The sequence below is a fragment of the Mobula birostris genome, chromosome 5 (genome assembly GCF_030028105.1).
Source record: "Mobula birostris isolate sMobBir1 chromosome 5, sMobBir1.hap1, whole genome shotgun sequence".
NCBI classification, from domain to species: Eukaryota; Metazoa; Chordata; class Chondrichthyes; order Myliobatiformes; family Myliobatidae; genus Mobula; species Mobula birostris.
Window position 1 is genome coordinate 174,896,340 of NC_092374.1, and position 22,036 is coordinate 174,918,375.

The 22,036-nt window shown below is 48.9% G+C and overlaps 1 protein-coding gene across 2 annotated transcripts in view; it reads left to right on the plus strand.

Annotated features, from left to right (window-relative positions):
• Positions 1-20,665, plus strand: part of LOC140198064 (class I histocompatibility antigen, F10 alpha chain-like) — a 37,150-nt gene extending 16,485 nt beyond the window's left edge. Inside the window, exons 2-8 of one of the 2 annotated variants that reach the window (XM_072258930.1) lie at positions 1,237-1,497; positions 17,106-17,378; positions 17,628-17,891; positions 18,164-18,271; positions 19,288-19,332; positions 19,601-19,648; positions 20,202-20,665. In XM_072258930.1, the coding sequence (XP_072115031.1) occupies positions 1,299-1,497; positions 17,106-17,378; positions 17,628-17,891; positions 18,164-18,271; positions 19,288-19,332; positions 19,601-19,647 (936 nt within the window). In that variant the 5' untranslated portion in view covers positions 1,237-1,298 and the 3' untranslated portion in view covers position 19,648; positions 20,202-20,665. The remainder of the gene's footprint in view (positions 1-1,236; positions 1,498-17,105; positions 17,379-17,627; positions 17,892-18,163; positions 18,272-19,287; positions 19,333-19,600; positions 19,649-20,201) is intronic. The other variant, XM_072258931.1, reaches the window with a different exon arrangement.
• The last annotated feature ends 1,371 nt before the right edge of the window (positions 20,666-22,036 follow it).

A 22,036-nucleotide genomic window follows, 5' to 3' on the forward strand; every position in this document is an offset into this window, starting at 1 on the left:
CCCCAGAGTCCAGCAGCTCTGTGTGTTCTGCCATGAGCTGTGACTGGACACATGTCCTGCAGTGTTAGTGGTGAGTGGAAATGTCTCTACTCTCATGTCCTGCAGGAGGGACAGACCAATGTCCTCACCTCCCCAGTCTCCTCTCTGTGGAGAGAAAATAGTCACCTGTAAGAATAGGTGAGTGTTTGCTCCAGTTGTCACATCACAGTGCATCGAAACATCTGTGAAATGTGTCATTTGCCTCATTGATCAACACAATCTGAGGATGTTTTGGGGGAAGCCTGCAAGTGTTACTTTGCTTCTCGTCAGTGTCCCCTCTGATTTGTAATGACCAGTGTGGTCAAAAACCTTGTGCTGGGCACGTTTTTGCCCCGCGACAATAACATGCGCACAGTGAATTTTTCAGTGGAAGTGAACCTGAAGCAATTCTGAGGATAATAAATTACCGCGTTCGGTTAGTTGTTTAAAAGAAATAAAATAATACACATCATTGAGTTTTATTTCTCATATGCAATAGCCAGTTCTGAAATCTGCGGGCAAGTCGTCATAAACACCAGGTTGTCAACACTGTTCACATCAGAAACTGGAAAAGTGATTGTGTATGATTGTGAAATATACTTAACATGGCAACGAGGTCGAGGGTGACAACCCCTTGTGCGCAGTTTAAATTCCTTTGTGCGCAAGTAGCACACCATGCCCAAACGTATAACCTGTACGTCTGTGTCATGTGGGGGGAAACCGGAGCTCCGAGATGAAACTCAAACATTCATGTGCAGAATGTACAAACTCCTTGCAGAGCTTAGCTGGAATTGAACCCAGATCCTTGACGCTATAAAGTGCTATGCTAACCACTACATTACCGTCCAATCCCTTCACTAAAGGCCAAATATTATCTCGTAGAATGGCCGCTCCTTCTTTTTCTACCCTTCCTATTGCTTTCCTCCACCAGTGATCCCACAAATTCCTCCTGTCCCACTGTTGCCTCTGGTTCTGTCGACTGAGCGACGTCCTGACCATCAATGGAGAATGTGTCGGACAGTTAGATCCTGTCTCTGCTTTGAATGTTCCCCTTGGGGTGAGGGGTCAGTCCTGATTCTCCGGTTCTGGGACCCTGATTCTCTCAGGAGAAGTTGGGGGTGGACTCCAGGGATTTGGGTCTCAGGGTGCTGATTTCAGATATGGGTTCTCCTTGCAATCTGGACTCCAAGCCTCTCTAACTCTCTGCTCCGGTTCCAGGCTCTCACTCTCTCCGTTATTTCTTCACGGGAGTGACTCCGGGGTCGGGAGTCCCTGAGATAATGACAGTTGGGTACGTGGACGAAGAGCCGATCATTTACTATGACAGTGAGTTGGGGAAGGCGGTGCCCCGTCAGCAGTGGATGGTGGAGAGTCAGGGAGACGACTACTGGGAGCGGAACACACAGATCTATCAGGGATGGGATCAGTGGTTCAAGGCCAACATCCCAATCGCCATGAGCCGGACCAACCAGACAGGGGGTGAGTGGTGAACAACATGGGGGGGGGTGATGGGAGGGACCGGGTATGATGGGTGTAATGGGGAGCAATGGGAGGGATTATGGAGGGGAGGGGGAACAGGGTGACTGTGGGGGGGGATAGGGGTGACTGTGGCAATTGTGGAGGGTAGGTGTGACTGGGGATTGTGGGAAGGACGGATTAACTGAGAATGGGGGGGTAACTATGGGGATTGGGGGAAGGGTAACTGGGGATTATGGGGGGATGGGACGGGCAACTGTGGGGATTGTGGGGGGGATGAGGAAACTGGGGATTGTGGGGTGCGCGGGTGTAACTGGGGATTTTGGGGAGATGGGTGTAACTGGGGATTGGGAAAACAAGAGTAACTGGGGATTGGGGGACAGTTGTAACTGGCGATTGTGGGGGGACGGGAGTAACTGTGGGTATTGGGATGGCGGTAATTGGAGATTGGGATGGGGTAACGGGATTGTGGAGGGAACAGGAGTAACTGGGGAATGCTGGGGTATGGGATGGGTTAACTGTGGGGATTGGGGGACGGGATGGGGTAACTGAGGGGGGGATGGGACAACTGGGAATTGTGGGTGGGGGGAGGGGGAAACTGTGGGGATTGTAGGGGATGGGGATAACAGTCCGGTGTTAACGCCAGCAAGAGCTTTTGGATAAACTAGGGGGCCTGGTGGGGCGGGCACTGTCACTGGGATAATGCCTTTAACATCCAAGGTTTTACGGTAATCCTTCCTGTCTGCCTGTCAAAGATGAGCATAGCCGCGCCTGGGATTAAAACAGAGATTGTATGAGCTGGGTGTGAAATTTGTGACAGATGGTGCACCATAGATCCAATGCGCTTTGGTTTAACGAGGGGGGGCAGTGCTAACAGCCACTGTCAGGTGGGGGTCTGCAGGTCTCCTGTGAGAGAGCCCCTCTGTTTTCTATCGGTCTCGCTGTTGGTTGTTAAATTCTACTGCTATTCCCAGCCCTTTGGGGCTGAAGAACAGAAGGATCCCGGTCCCGGTTCTCAAGGTCTCCGTGTCTCCAACACAGGGGGCTGCCTGCTCATCGTAGGTGGGATCTGCGCCCTGCCCGTACAAAGCGGTGCAGTGAAGCATCTTGCTTTCCCGGCCGGTTTCCAGGAGCTATTGCAAATACTGTCCTTGCAAGTCAGAGGAATCCCTCAGGGCTGTGCATGGTTGTTGTACGAGGGGGGAATAAGGTTTGCAACCCAGTTGCCAGCAGTACGATACCGGAGTATCACAACAATCATTCACTCCTCCAGCGAGCTTTTTTTTTCTCAGCAATATTTTCATTGTTTTTTTAAAATAAAGAAAGCATAGTACAAAGGGGGTTTGTGCAGTACATAACAAATGTACAATTCACATCTGTGAAAGAGATGCACCCATAGTACAATCATGCTTTAGTTGTCTCCCTGCCCCGACCCACTCCTCCCAATCCCAATCCCCGTCTGCAAGCCATCATTGCGTTGGCAAGAAGGCTTAAACAGAACATTTGTCCCCACAGAGCTGCATTGGTATAGAGAAGGTGTATTTTCCTAACACACAAACATTGTATGTTTACACGTCTGAGTCCGTAGAATTTTACCGGAGAATGCTGGAAGTCAGGGAGTTATGTGCAGAGGAGAGGAAGAAAGGATGGGCCTTTAGTTTGGCTGGCATTCAGAAAATATTCAAGAAAGGGTCCCCACACCTTTTGGAACTTTATGTCCGAGTTGAGAATTGAATAATGGATCTTCTCAAAGTATAGACTGGAAATGATGTCCCTGAGCCAGTGAGCGTGGGTGGGCGGAGCAGCATCCCTCCACCTGAGCAAGACTGCACACCTGGCCAAAAGACGGTGTGCAATGTTTGGTCGGACTTAGGTGTGTGCCCCCCTCTCCGGGGGTGCCCAAAAGAGCAATCAAAGGGTTAGGTTCCAAATTATAATTAAGTATTTGGGATAGACTTTGGAAAACATCTTTCCAATATTTTTCCAAGCTAGGGCATGTCCAGTACATGTGAATAAGGGAAGCCTTGCTCCTTTCGCATTTTTTCACAGCAGGGATTAACATCTGAGTAAATGCGAGATAATTTAGTTTTAGACATATGGGCCCTGTGTATGACCTTGAACTGTAACAGGCAGTGTCGGGCACATAAAGAGGTTGAGTTAACTAACTTGAGAACTGAATCCCATACATTGTCTGACAGTGAAAAATTTAAATCTTGCTCCCTTGCAGTTTTAATTTTGTCAAGGGAGCTCGCCTCAGAACCACTAGCTTGTCGCAAATAGTAAATATTGGACCTTTGAGCAATGAATTCATGCAGAGAAGATATCAGTGACGTTTGTGTTGGGTGCCTCAGGGAAGTTTGGTATCAGAGGGCTGATAAAATGTCTAATTTGCAAATATCTGAGTGTTGAGTGTTGGGTAGGTTAAACTCTGCAGACAGTTGTGCAAATGATGCAAAGCAGTTGTCTATAAAAAGATCTTTAAAGCGCCTGATGCCCTTTCTGTACCAGTCTTGAAATGTTGGATCATGTATAGAAGGCTTGAAGAGATGATTATATAGAATAGGACTTGAAAGAGAGAAGCCATGGAGACCACTATGCTTCCTGAACTGGGCCCATACTCTCAGGGTGTGCCTGATAACAGGATTAACAATTGGTTTAGGAGTAAGAAAAGGGAGTGCGGATCCAAGAAGTGCGGAGATGGAGAAATTCTTAATAGAGTTCAGTTCCATTGCCACCCATATTGGGCAGTCAGATTGGTTGTAGAAATGAGACCAAAAGATGAGATAACGTATATTAGCTGCCCAGTAATATAAGTGAAAATTGGGCAAAGCCGTGCCCCCAACACTTTTAGATTTTTGAAGATGGACTTTATACAGTCAGGGACGCTTGCCCTTCCATAAGTAGGACGATATGACTGAGTCTAGCAAGTCAAAGAAGGCTTTAGGAATGAAAGTTGGTATGGATTGAAAAAGGTACAAGAATGATGTTCATTTTGACAACATTGATTTGGCCCATCAGGGACATGGACAGTGGTGACCACTGTGCTAGGCTCTGTTTTGTATGATTTAACAATTTAATGAAATTTTCTCCAAAGGGACGCTTATATTTCCTTGTTACTGTGACACCAAGGTATGTAAATTGGTTATTCACTGCCTTAAAAGGGAGGTTCTGGAACTCTGACGCCTGTGCTTCTCCATTTATTGAAAAAAGTTTGCTCTTGTCTAAGTTAAGATTGTATCCTGAAAACTGGCTAAATTTGTTAAAGAGTAAGGGGGTAAGGGGGTGATCGGGCATTATATAAAAAGTAAAAGATTGTCAGCATAAAGGGAGACTTTGTGCTCAACTCCCTCCCTCTAAACCCCCGTCAGATCCACACAGTGGCTCTATGGCCAGATCGAAAAGTAAAGGGCTTAAAGGGCGCCCTTGGCGGGTTCCACGTTTCAGGTTGAAAGGTTGGGATTGCTGAGAGTTGGTCAAAACAGAGGCAGTGGGACACAAATATAACAGTTTAATCCTCGTGATGAAACTTGGTCCAAAATCAAATTTTTTTAAACAGCAAAGAGGTAATTCCATTCCACACGGTCGAACGCTTTCTCTGTGTCTAAGGAGATAACACATTCAGGAATCCCTGAAGGTGAGTATAAGATATTTAAAAGACAGCGTATGTTAAAAAAGGGAGGCGGTTTTTGACAAGACCTTTTTGGTCTTCAGAAATAATAGAGGGTAGGATGTTCTCCAATCTACGGGCCAGAACTTTAGTTAAGATTTTGACATCGACATTTAACAGAGAGATTGGCCTGTATGATGAGCATTCTGTTGGATCTCTGCCTCTTTTCGCCAGAAGAATGATGCATGCTTCGTTAAATGATGCTGGCAGTTAAATGAATCAGATAAAACCAAGGTTCGTTGAGGTGAGAGCAGTGATGAAAATGATTTAAAGAATTCTACCGGGAACCCATCGGGTCCTGGAGATTTACCAGTCTGCAGTAACGAGATGGCTGAGGATATTTCCTCTAATGATGTTGGCTCATTCAGTCTCATTTTGAGATCTAGAGAGAGTGTAGGGATATTTAAGCTATTTAAAAAATTCTCGACCAAAATGTGATCATTTGGGGATTCAGAGGTGTAAAGTTGGGAGTAAAAATTCCCGAATGTGTCGTTGATTTCAGAGTGATTCGAGGTGATGCTTCTGTTTTCCATTTGAATTGTTGTGATGTGTTGTTTGGCTTTGAAGCCCCTTAATTAGTTGGCTAAAAATTTACCAGATTTGTCACCATGAATATAGAACTGGCACTTGCTCTTCAAGATTTGGCATTCAATTGGATGAGTGGAAATAAGGTCAAATTTAGTTTGGATTTCCACTCGTTTTTTGTACAGCTCTGGATTTTTAGTTTGAGCATATTGTTGGTCTATTTCTTTAATTTGATTGGCCAGGTCAAGACATTCTTTGTGGTTCTTTCTTTTCATATTCGCGGTGTAGGAAATAACTTGACCCCTGAGGTATGCTTTCAGAGCATCCCAAACAACCTGGCTTGAGGTTTCAGGTGACGTATTAGTATTAAGGAAAAAGATTATCTGGTCGTCCATAAATTTTACAAAGTCACTATCTGACAGTAAGGTCGAATTAAAACGCCAATGATTATTTATTTGAGGAAGGCCAGGAAGAGTTATAGACAGGACAACCGGAGCGTGGTCTGATATCACTATTCTCTGATAAACACAGGAACGGCCCAATGGAATCATCTGGTTATCAATTAGAAAGTAGTCACTTCTAGAAAATGTGTGAGAAGAAAGAATATTCTCTCTTATTTGGGTGGAGAAAGTGCCATACATCAGAGGTGCCATAGTTGGAGAGGAAGGACTGAATTAATGAGGCAGATTTGCTCTGTACTCTGGGAGTAGGAGATGATCGATCCAGCACTGGATCTAACCAACAGTTGAAGTCTCCACCTAGTATGAGAGAGTATGAACTCAAATCAGGCAGCGCAGAGAAAAAACATTCAAAGAAGTCCACATCATCTGAGTTAGGAGCGTATATGTTAGCCAACACTACCAGTGTGTTCTATAATTTTCCCCGAGACAATGACAAAACAGCTGTTTGTATCTGATATTTTGTTGTGGAGTTCAAAGGGGACATTTTGATTTATGAGAATTGAGACCTCCCCCTGGCTTTAGCCTGAAAAGTGGAGTGGAATTGCTTTCCCACCCATCGTGACATAAGATGGGAATTGTCAGAACTGTGAATGTGTGTTTCTTGTAGAAATGCAATTGCTGTATTAAATGTTTGAGATGTGAGGATACCTTCCTTCTTTTAACAGGGTGATTCAACCCCTTGACATTCCAGTTCACAAAATTTAACGGACCAACCATTCTCCTTTAAAAAGGATACAGGTTGGTAGGCATAAACGGTGTCACGTTTTCGGGTATCAGTTCTAAGGCAGGAGTGTAATTCAAAGAGAAACAGGGCAGAAATAAATCCTGTATAACAAGGACTTCTGAGGGTTCTTAAAAACAGTACCGGCATTGGAGTACCCTCCCCCCACCCCCCCAACCCACAACAAGACAGCTGCCAGAGAGCAGAGCAGCAAGCTCTGAAGACCAACGATCATCCAACAGTACAACTTCCTGTCACTCGTAGCGTCATCTTAAACTCTGTCACTGTTAGTTAAACAGTAAACATTCAACACTCCTAAACTGACAATGTGCTTAGTGAGAGATAAAACAATTCCCCCAAGGTTTATTAAACATGGCTCTACAAATTGAACCATAAAACAGAAATATAGACTGATATTTGAAAAAAAATAAACAGAGTTTACCCAGTGCTCTTCCCACGAAAGGTTGTAGAGTTCACTGGATTGGAGGTAAAAGGAAATACTCTCCCTCTCGAGAGCAGACTGAATGAATATTATTCCACCTATCGTGGTAGTCCGTACCTAACCCAGCCAAGTCAGACCAGAGCTCACCATCCATGTACTGCTAATGTTACCTGGCAGAGGCTATGGGATAAAAATATCTTATGAAGTATTCAGTATAGTGGGGAGGCTATCGATGTATTTTCGTGCTTCATCTACCGAGCGTAGCCACTTCTTGTCTCCGCTGGGAAGTGTAATGCGGAGCCGTGCAGGATATAGAAGGGAAGGCCTGAATCCTCGGTTGTATAGCTCCGTCATTACTTCTCTGTACTGGGCTCGGAGGCTCAAAACTTCGGGAGAGTAGTCCTCCACAACCTGAATCTGCTGGCCGTGGTATTGTAACTTTCATCTGCGCCGGGCCTCCCTAACCAGGAGATCTTTAATCTGGTCTTTAATCGCTTCGTCGAGCACCTCAGCTCCGTCTGCCACAACAGGCAGGATCTCCCGGTTGCCACCCACTTCAACTCTGCTTCCCACTCCCATTCAGATATGTCCATACATGGCCTCCTCTACTGCCATGATGAGGCTAAACTCAGGTTGGAGGAGCAACACCTCATATACCGTCTAGGTAGTCTCCAGCCCCTTGGTATGATCATAGAATTCTCCAACTTCCAGTAATTCCCTCCCCCTCCCTTCCTCTACCCTTATTTCACTCTGCCCCCTCCCCCAGCTGCCTACCACCTCCCTCATGGTTCCGCCTCCTTCTACTACCCATTGTGTTTTCCCCTATTCTTTCTTCACCTTTCCTGCCCATCCCCTCCCTGCCTCTCTCCCCCACCCTTTGTCTTTCCCCTTATTGGTTTTTCACCTGGAACCTACCAGCTTTCTCCTTCCCGCCCTCCGCCCACCTTCTTTATAGGGCCTCTGCCCCTTCCCACTACAGTCCTGACGAAGGGTTCCGGCCCGAAACGTCGACTGATCGTTTCCACGGATGCTGCCCGACCTGCTGAGTTCCTCCAGCGTGTTGTGAGTGTGGCTTTGACCCCAGCATCTGCAGGTAGATTATTTTGTCTTTAATCTGGTAGTGGTGAAGTCGAAGAATAACCGGGCACGATCTCTGTCCTGGGGCTGGTTTAGCTGCTAGTGAATGGTGGGCTCTATCAATCTCTGGCGGGGATGGGAGTGTCTCCTTCCCAAAGATCTTGCAAAGCAGACTGGAAAAAAAATTCAGTAGGACGCCTGCCTTCAATGGATTCGGGCAGGCCAGGGATGCGTAGGTTCTGTCATCTGCTCCAGTCCTCCAACAGACAATAGGTGCAGGAGTAGGCCATTCAGCCCTTCGAGCCAGCACCGCCATTCACTGTGATCATGGCTGATCATCCACAATCAGTACCCCGTTCCTGCCTTATCCCCATAACCTTCACTCCGCTATGTTTAAGAGCTCCATCTAACTCTTTCTTGAAAGCATCCAGAGAATTGGCCTCCACTGCCTTCTGAGGCAGAGCATTCCACAGAACCACAACCCTCTGTGTGAAAAAGTTTTTCCTCAACTCCGTTCTAAATGGTCTACCCCTTATTCTTAAACTGTGGCCTCTGGTTCTGGACTCCCCCAACATCCGGAACGTGTTTCCTGCCTCTAGCGTGTCCAATCCCTTAATAATCTTGTATGTTTCAGTCAGATCCCCTTCTCATCCTTCTAAATTTCAGTGTATACAAGCCCAGTCGCTCCAATCTTTCAACATATGACAGTTCCACCATCCCGGGAATTAACCTCGTGAACCTCCGCTGCACTCCCTCAGTAGCAAGAGTGTCCTCCCTCAAATTTGGAGACCAAAACTGTACACAATACTCCAGATGTGGTCTCACCAGGGCCCTGTACAACTGCAGAAGGACCTCTTTGCTCCTATACTCAAGTCCCCTTGTTATGAAGGCCAACATGCCAAGTTAGTAACTTTAGCCATTAGCTTGGTATTGTTTTCGAGTAAGCTGGAGCAGATGTTTTCCAGCTCACTGATGCGCTGGCTCAGGTCGTCCGTAGCAAGCTCGAGAGAGGGTAAGCGATGGCCATGGTCCTCCACTTTGCATTGGATTTGATCAAGTTTTGTTTCCAGCAGGCTGAACGAAAATTTAAATTCGGCTGCTAACACTACGCGGTGTTGGTCTAGTAGCGTGGAGATAGCCTCTACTGTCAGGCCAGCCGCTGAATGGTCCTTTTCTTCCAGTGAGCTTTAACATCTGCGGGATGCAAATTTACGGGAGATCCACGTAAATACCATCAGGCCGACAGTACAAAGTCGCAGCTAACTTATAGAGTCTGTCTGCCTAACAAGGGGAGGGGCTTGTCTTTAGAAATTATACAGGTATCAGTAACATCCACGTTATCTATTGTCAGCGAGGGAGGGGTCGAAAAGGGTTTCTGTCATCGGGACACTGGCTATCCCGATGGTGCTAATCGACTGTCCATTCGCTTGCGCGTCCGCGGGGGTGGTGGGGGGCACAGAAGACAGAGTAGCTCCATATCAATCAGACAAGACCCCTCACTATCTCCTGTTTTTACAACCACCATGGGCTCTTCTCTCATCCTTCTGGATAGTCTGATGGCTGCTGCCCGCACCACCGGTTCTCCGTGGCGCCCCTATTGCTGAGGCGAGGGATGAGTAAAAGAGGAAGTGGGCAACTGTTGATCCTCTGAAGCCTGGGGAGGGGGACGGCAAGGGGCGGGGGTGACAGTTCCGGGCCCACTGTCCCTTTTCCCGCAATTTCGGTATGTAGTTTGGCAATCTCGGGCCCAGTGCCACTTCTCACCACAACGACAGCATTGGTCGCTTGGGGAATCAGGGAGATTTCTTCGAAACCCCGAATTCCCTCCCCTTCCCCACCTCATCCCTGAGATGGGCACCCTTTGCTTTGGGAGTACTGGCCTACTGACATTTTCCCTCTCTCGTCTGTTTCCTGAGAAAAGAGTCCCTCCCGATCCATATGTCCAAAGCAGATTCTGTAATTTATATCCTTGGGCTTGCAGCGGCCTCATGCAGGTTAACAAAGTCTGGATGGCCAAGGGACCATTCCCCTCTAAGGGTGTCCCAACACTCTCTCCCCACTTCTGCTTAAACCTTGCTACAAAATCTGGAATTGGTTCACCCTTCCTCTGCGAGCACCGTGTCACCTCCCCTTTACCGCTATGTCTCCGTGCTCCCCCATTATAGCAGTTTTCCCTCCATTCTCCAACCAGTGTGAGATTGTCTCATTACTGGGCACCGTGTCATCCTGTCCCCAGTCTGCTCCATCCCCCGGGGGTATCACAAAAGCCTCCTTTAGCGAAGGCCCAGAGGACGACGGGCACGTTTTAATAGCATCTGCACATCCCCCAGGGAAGGGCGAGTATATAGTATCTGTACATTCCCCAGGGAGGGGTGAGTATATAGTATCTGTACTTCCCGGGGAGGAGTGAGTATATAGTATCTGTACATTCCCTTGGGAGGGGTGAGTATATAGTATCTGTACATTCCCTGGGGAGGAGTGAGTATATAGTATCTGTACATTCCCTGGGGAGGAGTGAGTATATAGTATCTGTACATTCCCTTGGGAGGGGTGAGTATATAGTATCTGTACTTCCCGGGGAGGAGTGAGTATATAGTATCTGTACATTCCCTGGGGAGGAGTGAGTATATAGTATCTGTACATTCCCTTGGGAGGGGTGAGTATATAGTATCTGTACTTCCCGGGGAGGAGTGAGTGTATAGTATCTGTACATTCCCTTGGGAGGGGTGAGTATATAGTATCTGTACATTCCCTGGGGAGGGGTGAGTATATAGTATCTGTACATTCCCCGGGGAGGGCTGAGTATATAGTATCTGTACATTCCCCAGGGAGGAGTGAGTATATAGTATCTGTACATTCCCCAGGGAGGAGTGAGTATATAGTATCTGTACATTCCCTAGGGAGGGGTGAGTATATAGTATCTGTACATTCCCCGGGGAGGAGTGAGTATATAGTATCTGTACATTCCCCAGGGTGGGGTGAGTATATAGTATCTGTACATCCCAGGGAAGGTGAGTATATAGTATCTGTACATTCCCCGGGGAGGAGTGAGTATATAGTATCTGTACATTCCCCAGGGAGGAGTGAGTATATAGTATCTGTACATTCCCTAGGGGGGGTGAGTATATAGTATCTGTACATTCCGCAGGGAGGGTGAGTATTGTTATGTACCTGATGCCCCGTATTATGTACTCCCAGGGTTCATATTTTCTGTGGACTGTCACTTTAAGGCACAAGATAGAACAGAGAGTAACTTTTGGATTTTTGCTGAGAGAGAGAGGGCAGAGTCTGCCTTTCAGCTCGTGTTTCCACCTTTACAAGGACACTGACTACTGCTGGCAGCTTCTGGGTGCCATGGAAAGAGAGAGAGAGAGGAACGAGCAGCTCGTGAGTCGCACGGTAACCGAGGGCGGTGTTATGTGATGGACAGCTGGTGTTCAGCATGCTGAGATAAATACGAGGTCAGCTGGTTGTTAGACACACACATGGTTTTGGACACTGGGTGAGCTTTGTTGTGCCCACAGAAAGATGGGTTTTTGGAGGATCAGTCAGGAGAGTCGATCAGTGGCTCTCGCAGTGTGGAAAAGATGTGACCGGTGGGAAGTTATCGGTGTGTCCAACCCTCGCCTGGGTTGGTAACTTTACCACAGAAGACAGTCTCCTTTTTGTGGTCACATTCGGTGACTTTAAAGGAAGAGAAGCAGGGAGAGGAAGGTTTGTACCAGAAGAAGCCTAGTGACAAAGAGGTCACTGTTTGGACTCTCTCTCTAAGTAGCCCGCCAGGGTGAGTTTGATTCCATTCGAATACGAAGGTGTGACTGTCATGTAGTTAATCCACAGGAGTGGGTTCTCTGGTAAGGGGAGTACTTTGTGAATATCACTTGTGTGTTACCCTTATTTGGGTGTGGTAGTTCACTGAAGAAAGGCACCCCGTGGCAAATCACTGTTGGAGTTATTTCGTATGTCGTGGAACTGGATAAATGGCTATCACAGTTGTGTGTTTGGAGTAACCTTGTGTGGAAACTACCTGTGTGTGATAATCCTTGCCTGGGTTGGTAGCTTTACCACTTGAAGAAGGTCCCCTTAGTGATAGACTACTGTTGGTGATAATCCCTACGTGGATTCTGTTGGAGTATCCTGTGGCCACACTTTGGAATGACCCGTAGCTGAATTCAGGTGTGGTACCACTTGTGTTGAAAGGATATTCGTTGAAGATCACTGTCGGTGATACTTTGTGTATGGAGTGGAACAACTTCGGAGATAACCTACCACTATTGTTATTCTGTATTGCTGTCATAGAATCTGTGGAATATCGATGTAATTGCCTTCTCACAGCATTCGCCTTTGGATTACAAACATCTCACATTAATTAACCTGAGCATTGAACTGAACTATCTTACCTACTATCATAAGACTGTATCCACTTACACCCTAAGCTGGAAGAAGCTTGGCTTTTATATATTTCCACACTTATATATGCATGATTTTTGCTAACTTGTTTGATTTATCTGATTTTATAGTATTATTAGGTAGTTACTAATAAAAATAGCATTAGTTAAAAGCAATACCAGACTAAAAGTGTTTTCCATTTCTGCTGGTTCTTTAACCCATTATGAGGTATGTAACAGTATATAGTATCTATACATTTCCTAGAGAGGGGCGAGTATATATCATCTCCACATTCCCCAGGGAGGAGTGTGTGTATAGTATCGGTACATTCCCCAGGGAATGGTGAGTATATAGTATCTGTACATCCCCCGGGAGGGGTGAGTATACAGTATGTGTACATTCCCCGGGGAGGGGTGAGTATACAGTACCTGTACATTCCCCTGGGAGGGGTGAGTATACGGTATCTGTACATTCCCCTGGGAGGGGTGATTATATAGTATCTGTGCATCCCCCTAGGAGGGGCAAGTATATAGCATCAGGACCAACCAATTGTGGAAGGTGTTTGGTTTCTTTAAGGGGTCAGGCGCCTCTGTGACCATGATGAGTACTTCGGTTGGGATACAGGGACGTCACCTATCATGATATTTGGGGGCCTGAATTGAGGGGTTTGTCCCCTCCTTTTCTTCTCTCTCTCTTCGTCCCCGTATTTGCTGTCGAGTCACGCGGCCTTTATTGAGTGCAGTAAAGTTGGACTTCACCTAAACGTTAAAAAGACAGAGTACGTGGTGTTTAAGTGCGACGAAAGTACACTCAAGAATGTAAAGAATGATACCATTAAGAAAGTCTTTGACTTTAGGTACCTCGGGTCAAGACTGATGAGTTCGGAGAAGGACATAAAGGTACGGAAGGCGCTGGCGTGGAGGGCTATGAACGACAAGAAGGAAATCTGGAAGTCCAGAGGGCTTAAAAAGAGGACCTTCATAGCAGTCATAGAGCCCATTCTCACATACGGATGTGAGGCGTAGACACTCACCAAGACGATGTGAAAGTCTCTGGATGGTTACTATACATGAATGCTCTGGTTGGCTCTTGACTTGAGTTGGCAACAGCACATGGCGAACGTCGAGCTCAATAACGACCTACCGATGCTCTCCACTAAAATCGAGGCGAGAAGACTGCAACTAGCGGGGCACTGTCTACGCCACCCCGAGCTACCTGCCAGCCTAGTCATCATACGGGAGCCCAAGCACGGGAGGATGAACCCTGGGCACCCTCCCAAGACTACGGTCAACACACTCCTAGAAGACAGCGGCGCGGCTGATGTAGATGAACTGAACACACTGATGAGGGAGAGGGAGAAGTGGAGAGTCCATCATCGTGCCCGATGCCAGCCCCCTAGGCCTGAGTCAACGTAGTAGTAGCACGTGGCCTCCTGCATCACCTGTGGTGCTGCTCACTTCGGTCTCATCTCCGGCAGCCCTCGCACCTCCTGGAGCCGTCACGGCCCCGTCCTCACGGAGAGGGGGTTGATACCGTGGCCGGGGGCCTGGCTGTCTCTGCCTCTGACCTCGCCCACAGGGGGTGGCCATCTGTGTCAATTCCTCTGTGTCCCCCTCCGGGGGATCACTCGGGGCCGATCTGATATACTGTCCCAGCAGTGGTTGGGAGGCCGGGGGATTACTCTTATGTGGTCCTTTATCTTTCCAAGGGGGCTTAGGGGGCCAGAGTCTCTTGGCCACCTCCTCCCATTTATTAAAACAGCCGATCATATAATTCAGATCCCAATTCGGATCCCCATCTCCCATTTCCACAGTCTCTTTCCAGTCCCTTATCTTAACTTGCGTAAGCAAGTTAAATGTTCCGACATAGGGCCAATCTCCTTGGGACCACCCGTACAGGTCATTACTAAATGTTATCCCGTTTCATGTATTACTGTATCGGCCGGCGATCCGGCCGGAGATAAGTACCCCCAGAGTTGCCTCTACACTGGGCAGCCTTGGGATGCCTTACTCCTAGAGTTAGGTCCCTTGAGCTATAATCGCTCCTGCCAAATCTCTCACTTCTTCCATATTCACTCAATTGCCAGATTGTGAATGTTTGGTCCCGGCTCTCCTTTTCACCGTTGGAGCAGCCAGGACTATCCCCCAGGCACAAGAGTCGCAGCTTTCTTGTGCACATTATGATAGCTACCCCAGTCGATTTCCTTTTCTACTGGGGTTTTCCACAGCTGTCCCTCTGTTAGTATCCCGTTAGTGCTGGGATCCTGTTGACTTACGCCAGATTGTCGTGAAAATTTGACCTTAGTGGGATGAAAAGAATACCTGACTCCTGACGAAGGGTCTCGGCCTGAAACGTCGACTGCACCTCTTCCTACAGATGCTGCCTGGCCTGCTGCGTTCACCAGCAACTTTGATGTGTGTTACCTGACTCCTGAGTCTCGTTTCGGGACCTTTATTTTACTTGGGACCGAGGAGAGAGAGAGCTGGTCTCCACCAGCACCCGACTCTACTCTCCTGTTACAATAGTGTCCTTTTATACTGTTCAGCATAGTAACAGCAGACTCATTATAATATATCCAGTCATTGCATAAGAATATTACCACTCTGCCAATATGTTACTGTTCACTACAAAAAACTTAGAGAGAAAAGAGCAGTTACAAGTTGAACTATCTTGCAGAGCTGAGCACATTAGTTCCTGTTTCTCTGGTCGCAGCAGATTAGACTCATACCTGATCTCGCGAGAGTTAGCACGTAACATTCTCTATTTGCACACAAGGGTCTTTGCTTTGCAGTCTCCTTGACCCTAGTCACGTAGCTCATTAATCCTTTTCCTCCACATGGAGGGTAACTGTCGGGATTGTGGAATGGGTGGTGGTCACGGTGGGGATTGTGGAGGGTACAGGGAAACTATGGGGTCTATGAGGGGTACGAGGTAACTGGGATTTGGGTGGGGGATGGGGTAACTGGGGATTGTTGGGGGGATGGGGTGACAGGATTGTGGGTGGGACTGGGTAACTGGGGATTGTGGGGGGACAGGGTAACTAGGGATTGTGGGAGTGATGGGGCGACTGTGAGGATTGTGTGGGTGATGGGGTAACTATGGAGATTGTGGGGGGATGGGTAACTGGGGATGATGGGTGAAACTGTGGGGACGGGGTAACTGGGTATTGGGATGGGGTAGCTCTGGGTATTGGGGACAGGGTAACTGTGGGGATTGTCAGGGAGATGGGGTAACTCGGGATTGTGGGTGGGACTGGGTAACTGGGGATTGTGGGGCGACTGCTTAACTGTGGGGATAGGTTAACTGGGGTTTGTGGCAGAGACAGAGTGACAATGGGGATTGTGGGAGCGATGGGGCGACTATGGGGATTGTGGGCGTGATGGAGTAACAATGAGGATTGTGGGGGAAGGGTGAAACTGTGGGGATGGGGTAACTGTGGGTGTTGAGACAGGGTAACTGGGTATTGGGGGATGGGGTAACTGGGAATTGTGGGGGGAACAAGGTAACTGGAGATTGTAGGGGTGGAGGTAACTAGGGATTGTGGGGGCTGAATGGGTGACGGGATTGTGGGTGACGGGGTAACTGCAGGGATTATGGGGGTACAGGGTAAATGAGGTTTGTGGGGGTATGGGGTAACTGGGGGTTGAGGGTAACTTTGGGGATTATGGTGGGGAGGGGTGTAATTGTGGTGGGGATGGGGTAATGGGACTGTGGTGGGGATGGGGTAACAGGATTGTGGTAGGGATGGGGTAACTGTGGGGATGATGGGTGAAGCTGGGGGGTTGGTACCAAGGTATTGGAGATGGGGTAACTATGGGGATTGTTGGGGGTAGGGGTAACGGGATTGTGGAGGGAGTGGTGGTGATTGTGGGGCAGTGGGGGTGATTTGGGGTGACAGGTAACTGGGGATTGTGGGGTGTACAGGGTAACGGGATTGTGGGAGGATGGGGTAGCGGCATTGTGGGGTGTGTAGGGGTGACTGGAGATTGTGAAGGGGTTTGGTGGTGACTGTGGGGATGGGGGAATGGGGTAAAGGGATTGTGGGGGATAGGGGAAACTAGGGATTGTTGAGGGAGTGGTGGTGGGGGTGATTGGGGTGACAGGGTAACTGGGCATTGTGGGGGGTGTAGGGGTGACTGGGGATTGTGGAAGGGGTTAGTGGTGACTGTGGGAATCTGGGGGGACAGGTCTAACGGTGGGGATTGTGGGGGGTGATGGGGTAACTGTGAGAATTATGAAGGTAACTGTCGGCATTGTTGGGGGTGTGATTTTGAGCCACGTTTGACAGATGTGGATGTGCCCACCACCCCCCCCCCGGGTTTGTTCCAGGGATCCACATTTACCAGTTTATGGTTGGCTGTGAGCTCCGTGACGACGGGACCACCAGCGGGTTCATTCAGTACGGCTGGGACGGGTCAGACCTCATCGCCTTTGACAAGGACCAGATGGTGTGGGTGACCCCTGTGCCCTGGGGTCAGATCACCAAGGACAATTGGGACCAGGATTCGGACTACAACCAGTACAACAAGGGTTACCTGGATCAGGAGTGCATTGACGCAGTGAAGAGATACGTCAAGGCCGGGGAGAGTCACCTAGAGCCCAGTGAGTGGGGGGGGGGGAATGTGTGTCTAGCAGTGACCCCCCCCTCACACTTGCACTGTGCCCCCTTCCACCCGTCTCCTCTCTCTGCCCCGTCTCCTCTCTCTGCCCCATCTCCCCTCCTCTCTGCCCCGTCTCCCCGTCTCCCCATCTCCCCATCTCCCTCCCCGTCTCCCCATCTCCCTCCCCGTCTCCTCATCTCCTCTTTCTCCCTTCTTCCCAACACTCACTGCCTCTTCTCTCCCACCCCAGATCCCCCCGAAGTCTCGTTCACCGCCTCCAAGGACGGCCGCCACCTCTCCTGTGTGGCCACTGGCTTCTACCCTCAGTCTATCAACGTGACTATTCTGCGGGACGACCGGATCCTGGAGGAGATCCATTCCCACGAGGTCCTGCCCAATCACGACAACACCTACCAGCTGACCAGGACGGTGCAGGTGGAGCCCATGGACACAGCAGAGTTCTCCTGTCGGGTGGAACACCGGAGTCTCCCCGAGCCCCTCGTCATGTTGCTGGGTAAGAAACACTCACTGGTGGGGCGGTACACGGGCAGTGAAAGTGAGGGGGCTTGGCTGACCACTGGCCCAAGGCTGGGACACTGTTGACCTCTGGTTCAAGAGCACAGTGAGGGGTCACTGTTGACCATAGGCCCAGGGTTGGACAAAGGGAGGAATCCATGTTTCTAAGACAGGGTGGTTGGTGGGATGGGAGAGTGTGGGTGGGATTGGTCTAGGAGAATCGGGGTTAACACTGTCTCTGTCACTGATGTGACTGTTTCTCTGAATCAGCAATAGATCTGAAGCCCAACTCCATCCCGATCTTGGTCATCGCTATAGATGTGGTCCTGGTGATCCTGGTGATGGTCATCGCTGTTGGTGTTGCCTACAAAAAGAAAGGTAGGACAGAAGGGAGTTGGACTGTTCCCCTGGGGAAGGGGGCTTGGGAAGGGTGTGTCCTCCTGGCATTCCTCAGCGAACCCCATCCCAGTACCCTTGTGTTTCTACACCCAAGGGTGCCCACATCCAACCCCACCATTCCCCACCACGTTTCCTCCTCCCATTATAACAGTTTCCTCCTCTTAACTGTCGGTAATGTGTCAACCTCGACCACCACCCCCAGCAGTGTTCCATTCACCCCCCTGACATTCACCCTCTGTACTTTCTTTCAATCAACCTCATAGGGATGTTCTTTGGTACTAGACATTGCTTTCCTGCTTAAAGCCAAAGCTGTTGTCCATGTTATCTAAACCTCTGATCATCTTATAGAGTAACGGTCACAATTCCCCAGTTCGAGAGCCGTTGGGTCAGACTGCAAGGATTTAGTCCCTTGGACACGACCTGCCATTGCTGATCACATACTTGCACACTCTGATCCCATTTCCTTGCCCTCTCTACCTTGGTGATTCAGATGCCTGTCTAGATCTATCTTCAATGTTGTGAGAGTCTGTCTTCACTGCTCCGTCAGTGTGTTTGATTCCAGCCATCTTCTGGGGCAGGGTGCATGAAATATTCTTTCCTCTGGTCACTCCCAGTTTCTCTCTCCTCACTGACCGATTCTGATCTTGGACTCCTCTGCTCAGGGAAATCAGTTCCTCCTACCTGCCCCACCTGAGCCTCTCATTACCGTGTGCATCCATACCTGGTGGACCTGACCAGGGTCAGGGTCAGTATTAGAGTAAGTGGTCACTCCAAACCTCCCACTGACCACTCTGTCACACTCCAGCTTTGTTCCGTCTCATGGCCTTAAAATGAGTTGGGGCCACACTGATCCTGTTGGATGTGTCTCCTTTCACAGCTTGTGCCTTGAGTTCTGTTTGATTGGAATTCAGAGCTCACTGGGCAGGAGATGAATCTATCTGGTTATATGCTGGGGATGTGGGACCATTCTCATTGACTGTCTCTGTGTCTTACAGCAGGCTGTTTTTCATCAGGGAACAAGGGCTACAATCCCACCAAAAGTAAGTTTACTGTAAGTCACAGCTGGGTGGTTGTGTGACATTGTTCATGTTCACTGGGTCTCATCAACAGAACAGGGGTTCTGTGCGTGTGTGTGTCTCTGTGTCTGTGTGTACAACACCTTTGTGCATGTCTCTGTCGGTGTGTGTGATTATCCGTATATACCTGTGTTTGTGCAGTGGTGTATTGTGTGCATGTGGCTGTCTTTGTTTCTCTGTGTCTGCACTGCATTGGTAGTAAATGCTTTCCTGCCTGTCCTTCCATTCACAGCTTCTGACAAAGGAGAATCCTCCTCCAACTCCTCTGCCATGGCCTGAGGTAGGAACCGTGTTGGGCTCTGGTCAATGCTGGGCTTCCCAGCTCTTGTCACTGGAGCTGGAGCTGGTCATTACAGCACAGTCTGGGCACTGAGAAACCCTGGTCCGGAACCAGAGCTGTGGGATGGGCTGTAACCAGTCCCCACAGCACCTCACCCTGGGAATGGCCTCCTGCTCCGTTCCATTCCAGAGATCCAGTGCCCAGTTTTCATGGTTTGTCATTGGAATTGCTGCTTTCCCAGGGTTGCCCAGTGTTTTGAGGTGGGGGTGAGGGAGGGCTAGGGAGAGTTTGGGGTATGGGGGTGTTGTGGGTGATTTATGGTGGTGGGGGGAGATGGATTTTGTGGGATGTGTTACGGTTGTGATGTGGTGGGGAATGGGTTGAATGTATAGATTATGTTGTACTGTTTATTGGGAATTGGAATCACTGGACATTATTCCCAGTGTTGTGTTGGGGGGGGGGTTTTAGTCGGTTTCATTGTCAGTGTTGGGGAGATTGACTGCTGATGCCTCACTCTATAACCATATCTCCTCGCCTCTCTCCCCCTCTGCAGGAAATTCAGTTCCTAGCAGGATATTGATGAAGAAATCTATGGGAACAGAGTGTAATCCTGGACTCTGGGTGATTAACGAGATATTCTCGGGGGAAATCCATGATTTATGCTTTGATCTTTGTGCTTGGTATTACTGATAATTTGCTGATTCACTGCAGGAGACGGACTGTAATGTTGCTTTTCAAAGGAACCTGAATCACTTTAACGTGTCTGGGATGAAGTGAAGGAGCTTAGTGGGGAACATCTCCGACCCACAGCTCAGTCCTGGTCAGCATCTGGAGACTCACAGTGGGTGACTAGATTTACTCATTCAGTCAATTTGACTGTTGACCGAGAGTGGCTTCTGGCCCCTGTGAGATGGGAGGGGAGTGGGTGGCAGGTGCTGAAGTTAAAGTGAGACTTTAAACCACGGGCTGTGGGAATGTTACAGGGACATTTGGAAGCATGATTTAATGCTGGTGTGGGGAGGAAGGGAGGGAGGGAGGGAAGGGTTCATTTGTGCTTCATTGTCCAGGCTTTTTAATACTGAATCCAAATAAAATCTCTGTTTATTCCATCTCCCTGTCTGGCAGTGTTTGTGGTGGTGGGAACATTGGGATTTGAAGGATGCAGCCACTAGGACTCTGGACAAAGTGGGAATGATGTGGATTATGGATTTAAGGAGAATCTACATTCGTGGGAGGGTGTGGGAGAAGACATGAGGAGTGGTTTCTGTTGAGGCAACAGTGACCAGGGAGAGATCTAGCAAGGCCCAGTAAAACGGTGTCTGGTACAGTGGTGACTATGTTTCTGAGATGCTCCCAGTTACCTTCTGCGAAGTTGGAAGCCAAGGATTTATGTAATCGCACCATCATACAGAATAAGGTTTACTGTCAGTGACAATGTTGTGAAATTTGTTGTTTTGTGGCTCCATCCAGACCGTGCTCTGTTCCTGCTGCTGCCATCAGGAAGAAGGTATACTCGCAACACGCTGGAGGAACTCAGCAGGTCGGGCAGCATCCATGAAAATGATCAGTCAACATTTTGGGCCGGAACCCTTCGTCAGGACTGTAGAGGGAAGAGGCAGAGGCCCTATAAAGAAGGTGGGGGGGGAGGGTGGGAAGGAGAAGGCTGGTAGGTTCCAGGTGAAAAACCAGTAAGGGGAAAGATAAAGGGGTGGCAGAAGGGAGGCAGGGAGGTGATAGGCAGGAAAGGTGAAGAAAGAATAGGGGAAAACACAATGGGTGGTGGAAGGAGGCGGAACCATGAGGGAGGTGATAGGCAGCTGGGGGAGGGGGCAGAGTGATATAGGGATAGGGGAAGTGAGGGGGAGGGAATTACAGGAAGTTGGAGAATTCTATGTTCATACCAAGGGGCTGGAGACTACCTAGACAGTATATGAGGTGTTGCTCCTCCAACCTGAGTTTAGCCTCATCACGGCAGTAGAGGAGGCCATGTATGGACATACCTGAATAGGAATGGGAAGCAGAGTTGAAATGTGTGGCTGCCGGGAGAACCTGCCTGTTGTGGCAGACGGAGCGGAGGTGCTCGACAAAGCGGTCCCCCAATCTGCGTCGGGTTTCACCGATGTAGAGGAGGCCACACCGGGAGCACCGGATGCAATAGATGACCCCAACAGACTCACAAGTGAAGTGTTGCCTCACCTGGAAGGTCTGTTTGGGGCCCTGAACAGTGGCAAGAGAGGAGGTGTAGGGACAGGTGTAGCACTTGCGCTTACAGGGATAAGTGCCAGGTGAGAGATCCGTGGGGAGGGACGTGTGGACCAGGGCGTCATGGAGGGACTGATACCTGTGGAAAGCGGAGAGGGGTGGAGAGGGAAAGATGTGCTTAGTGGT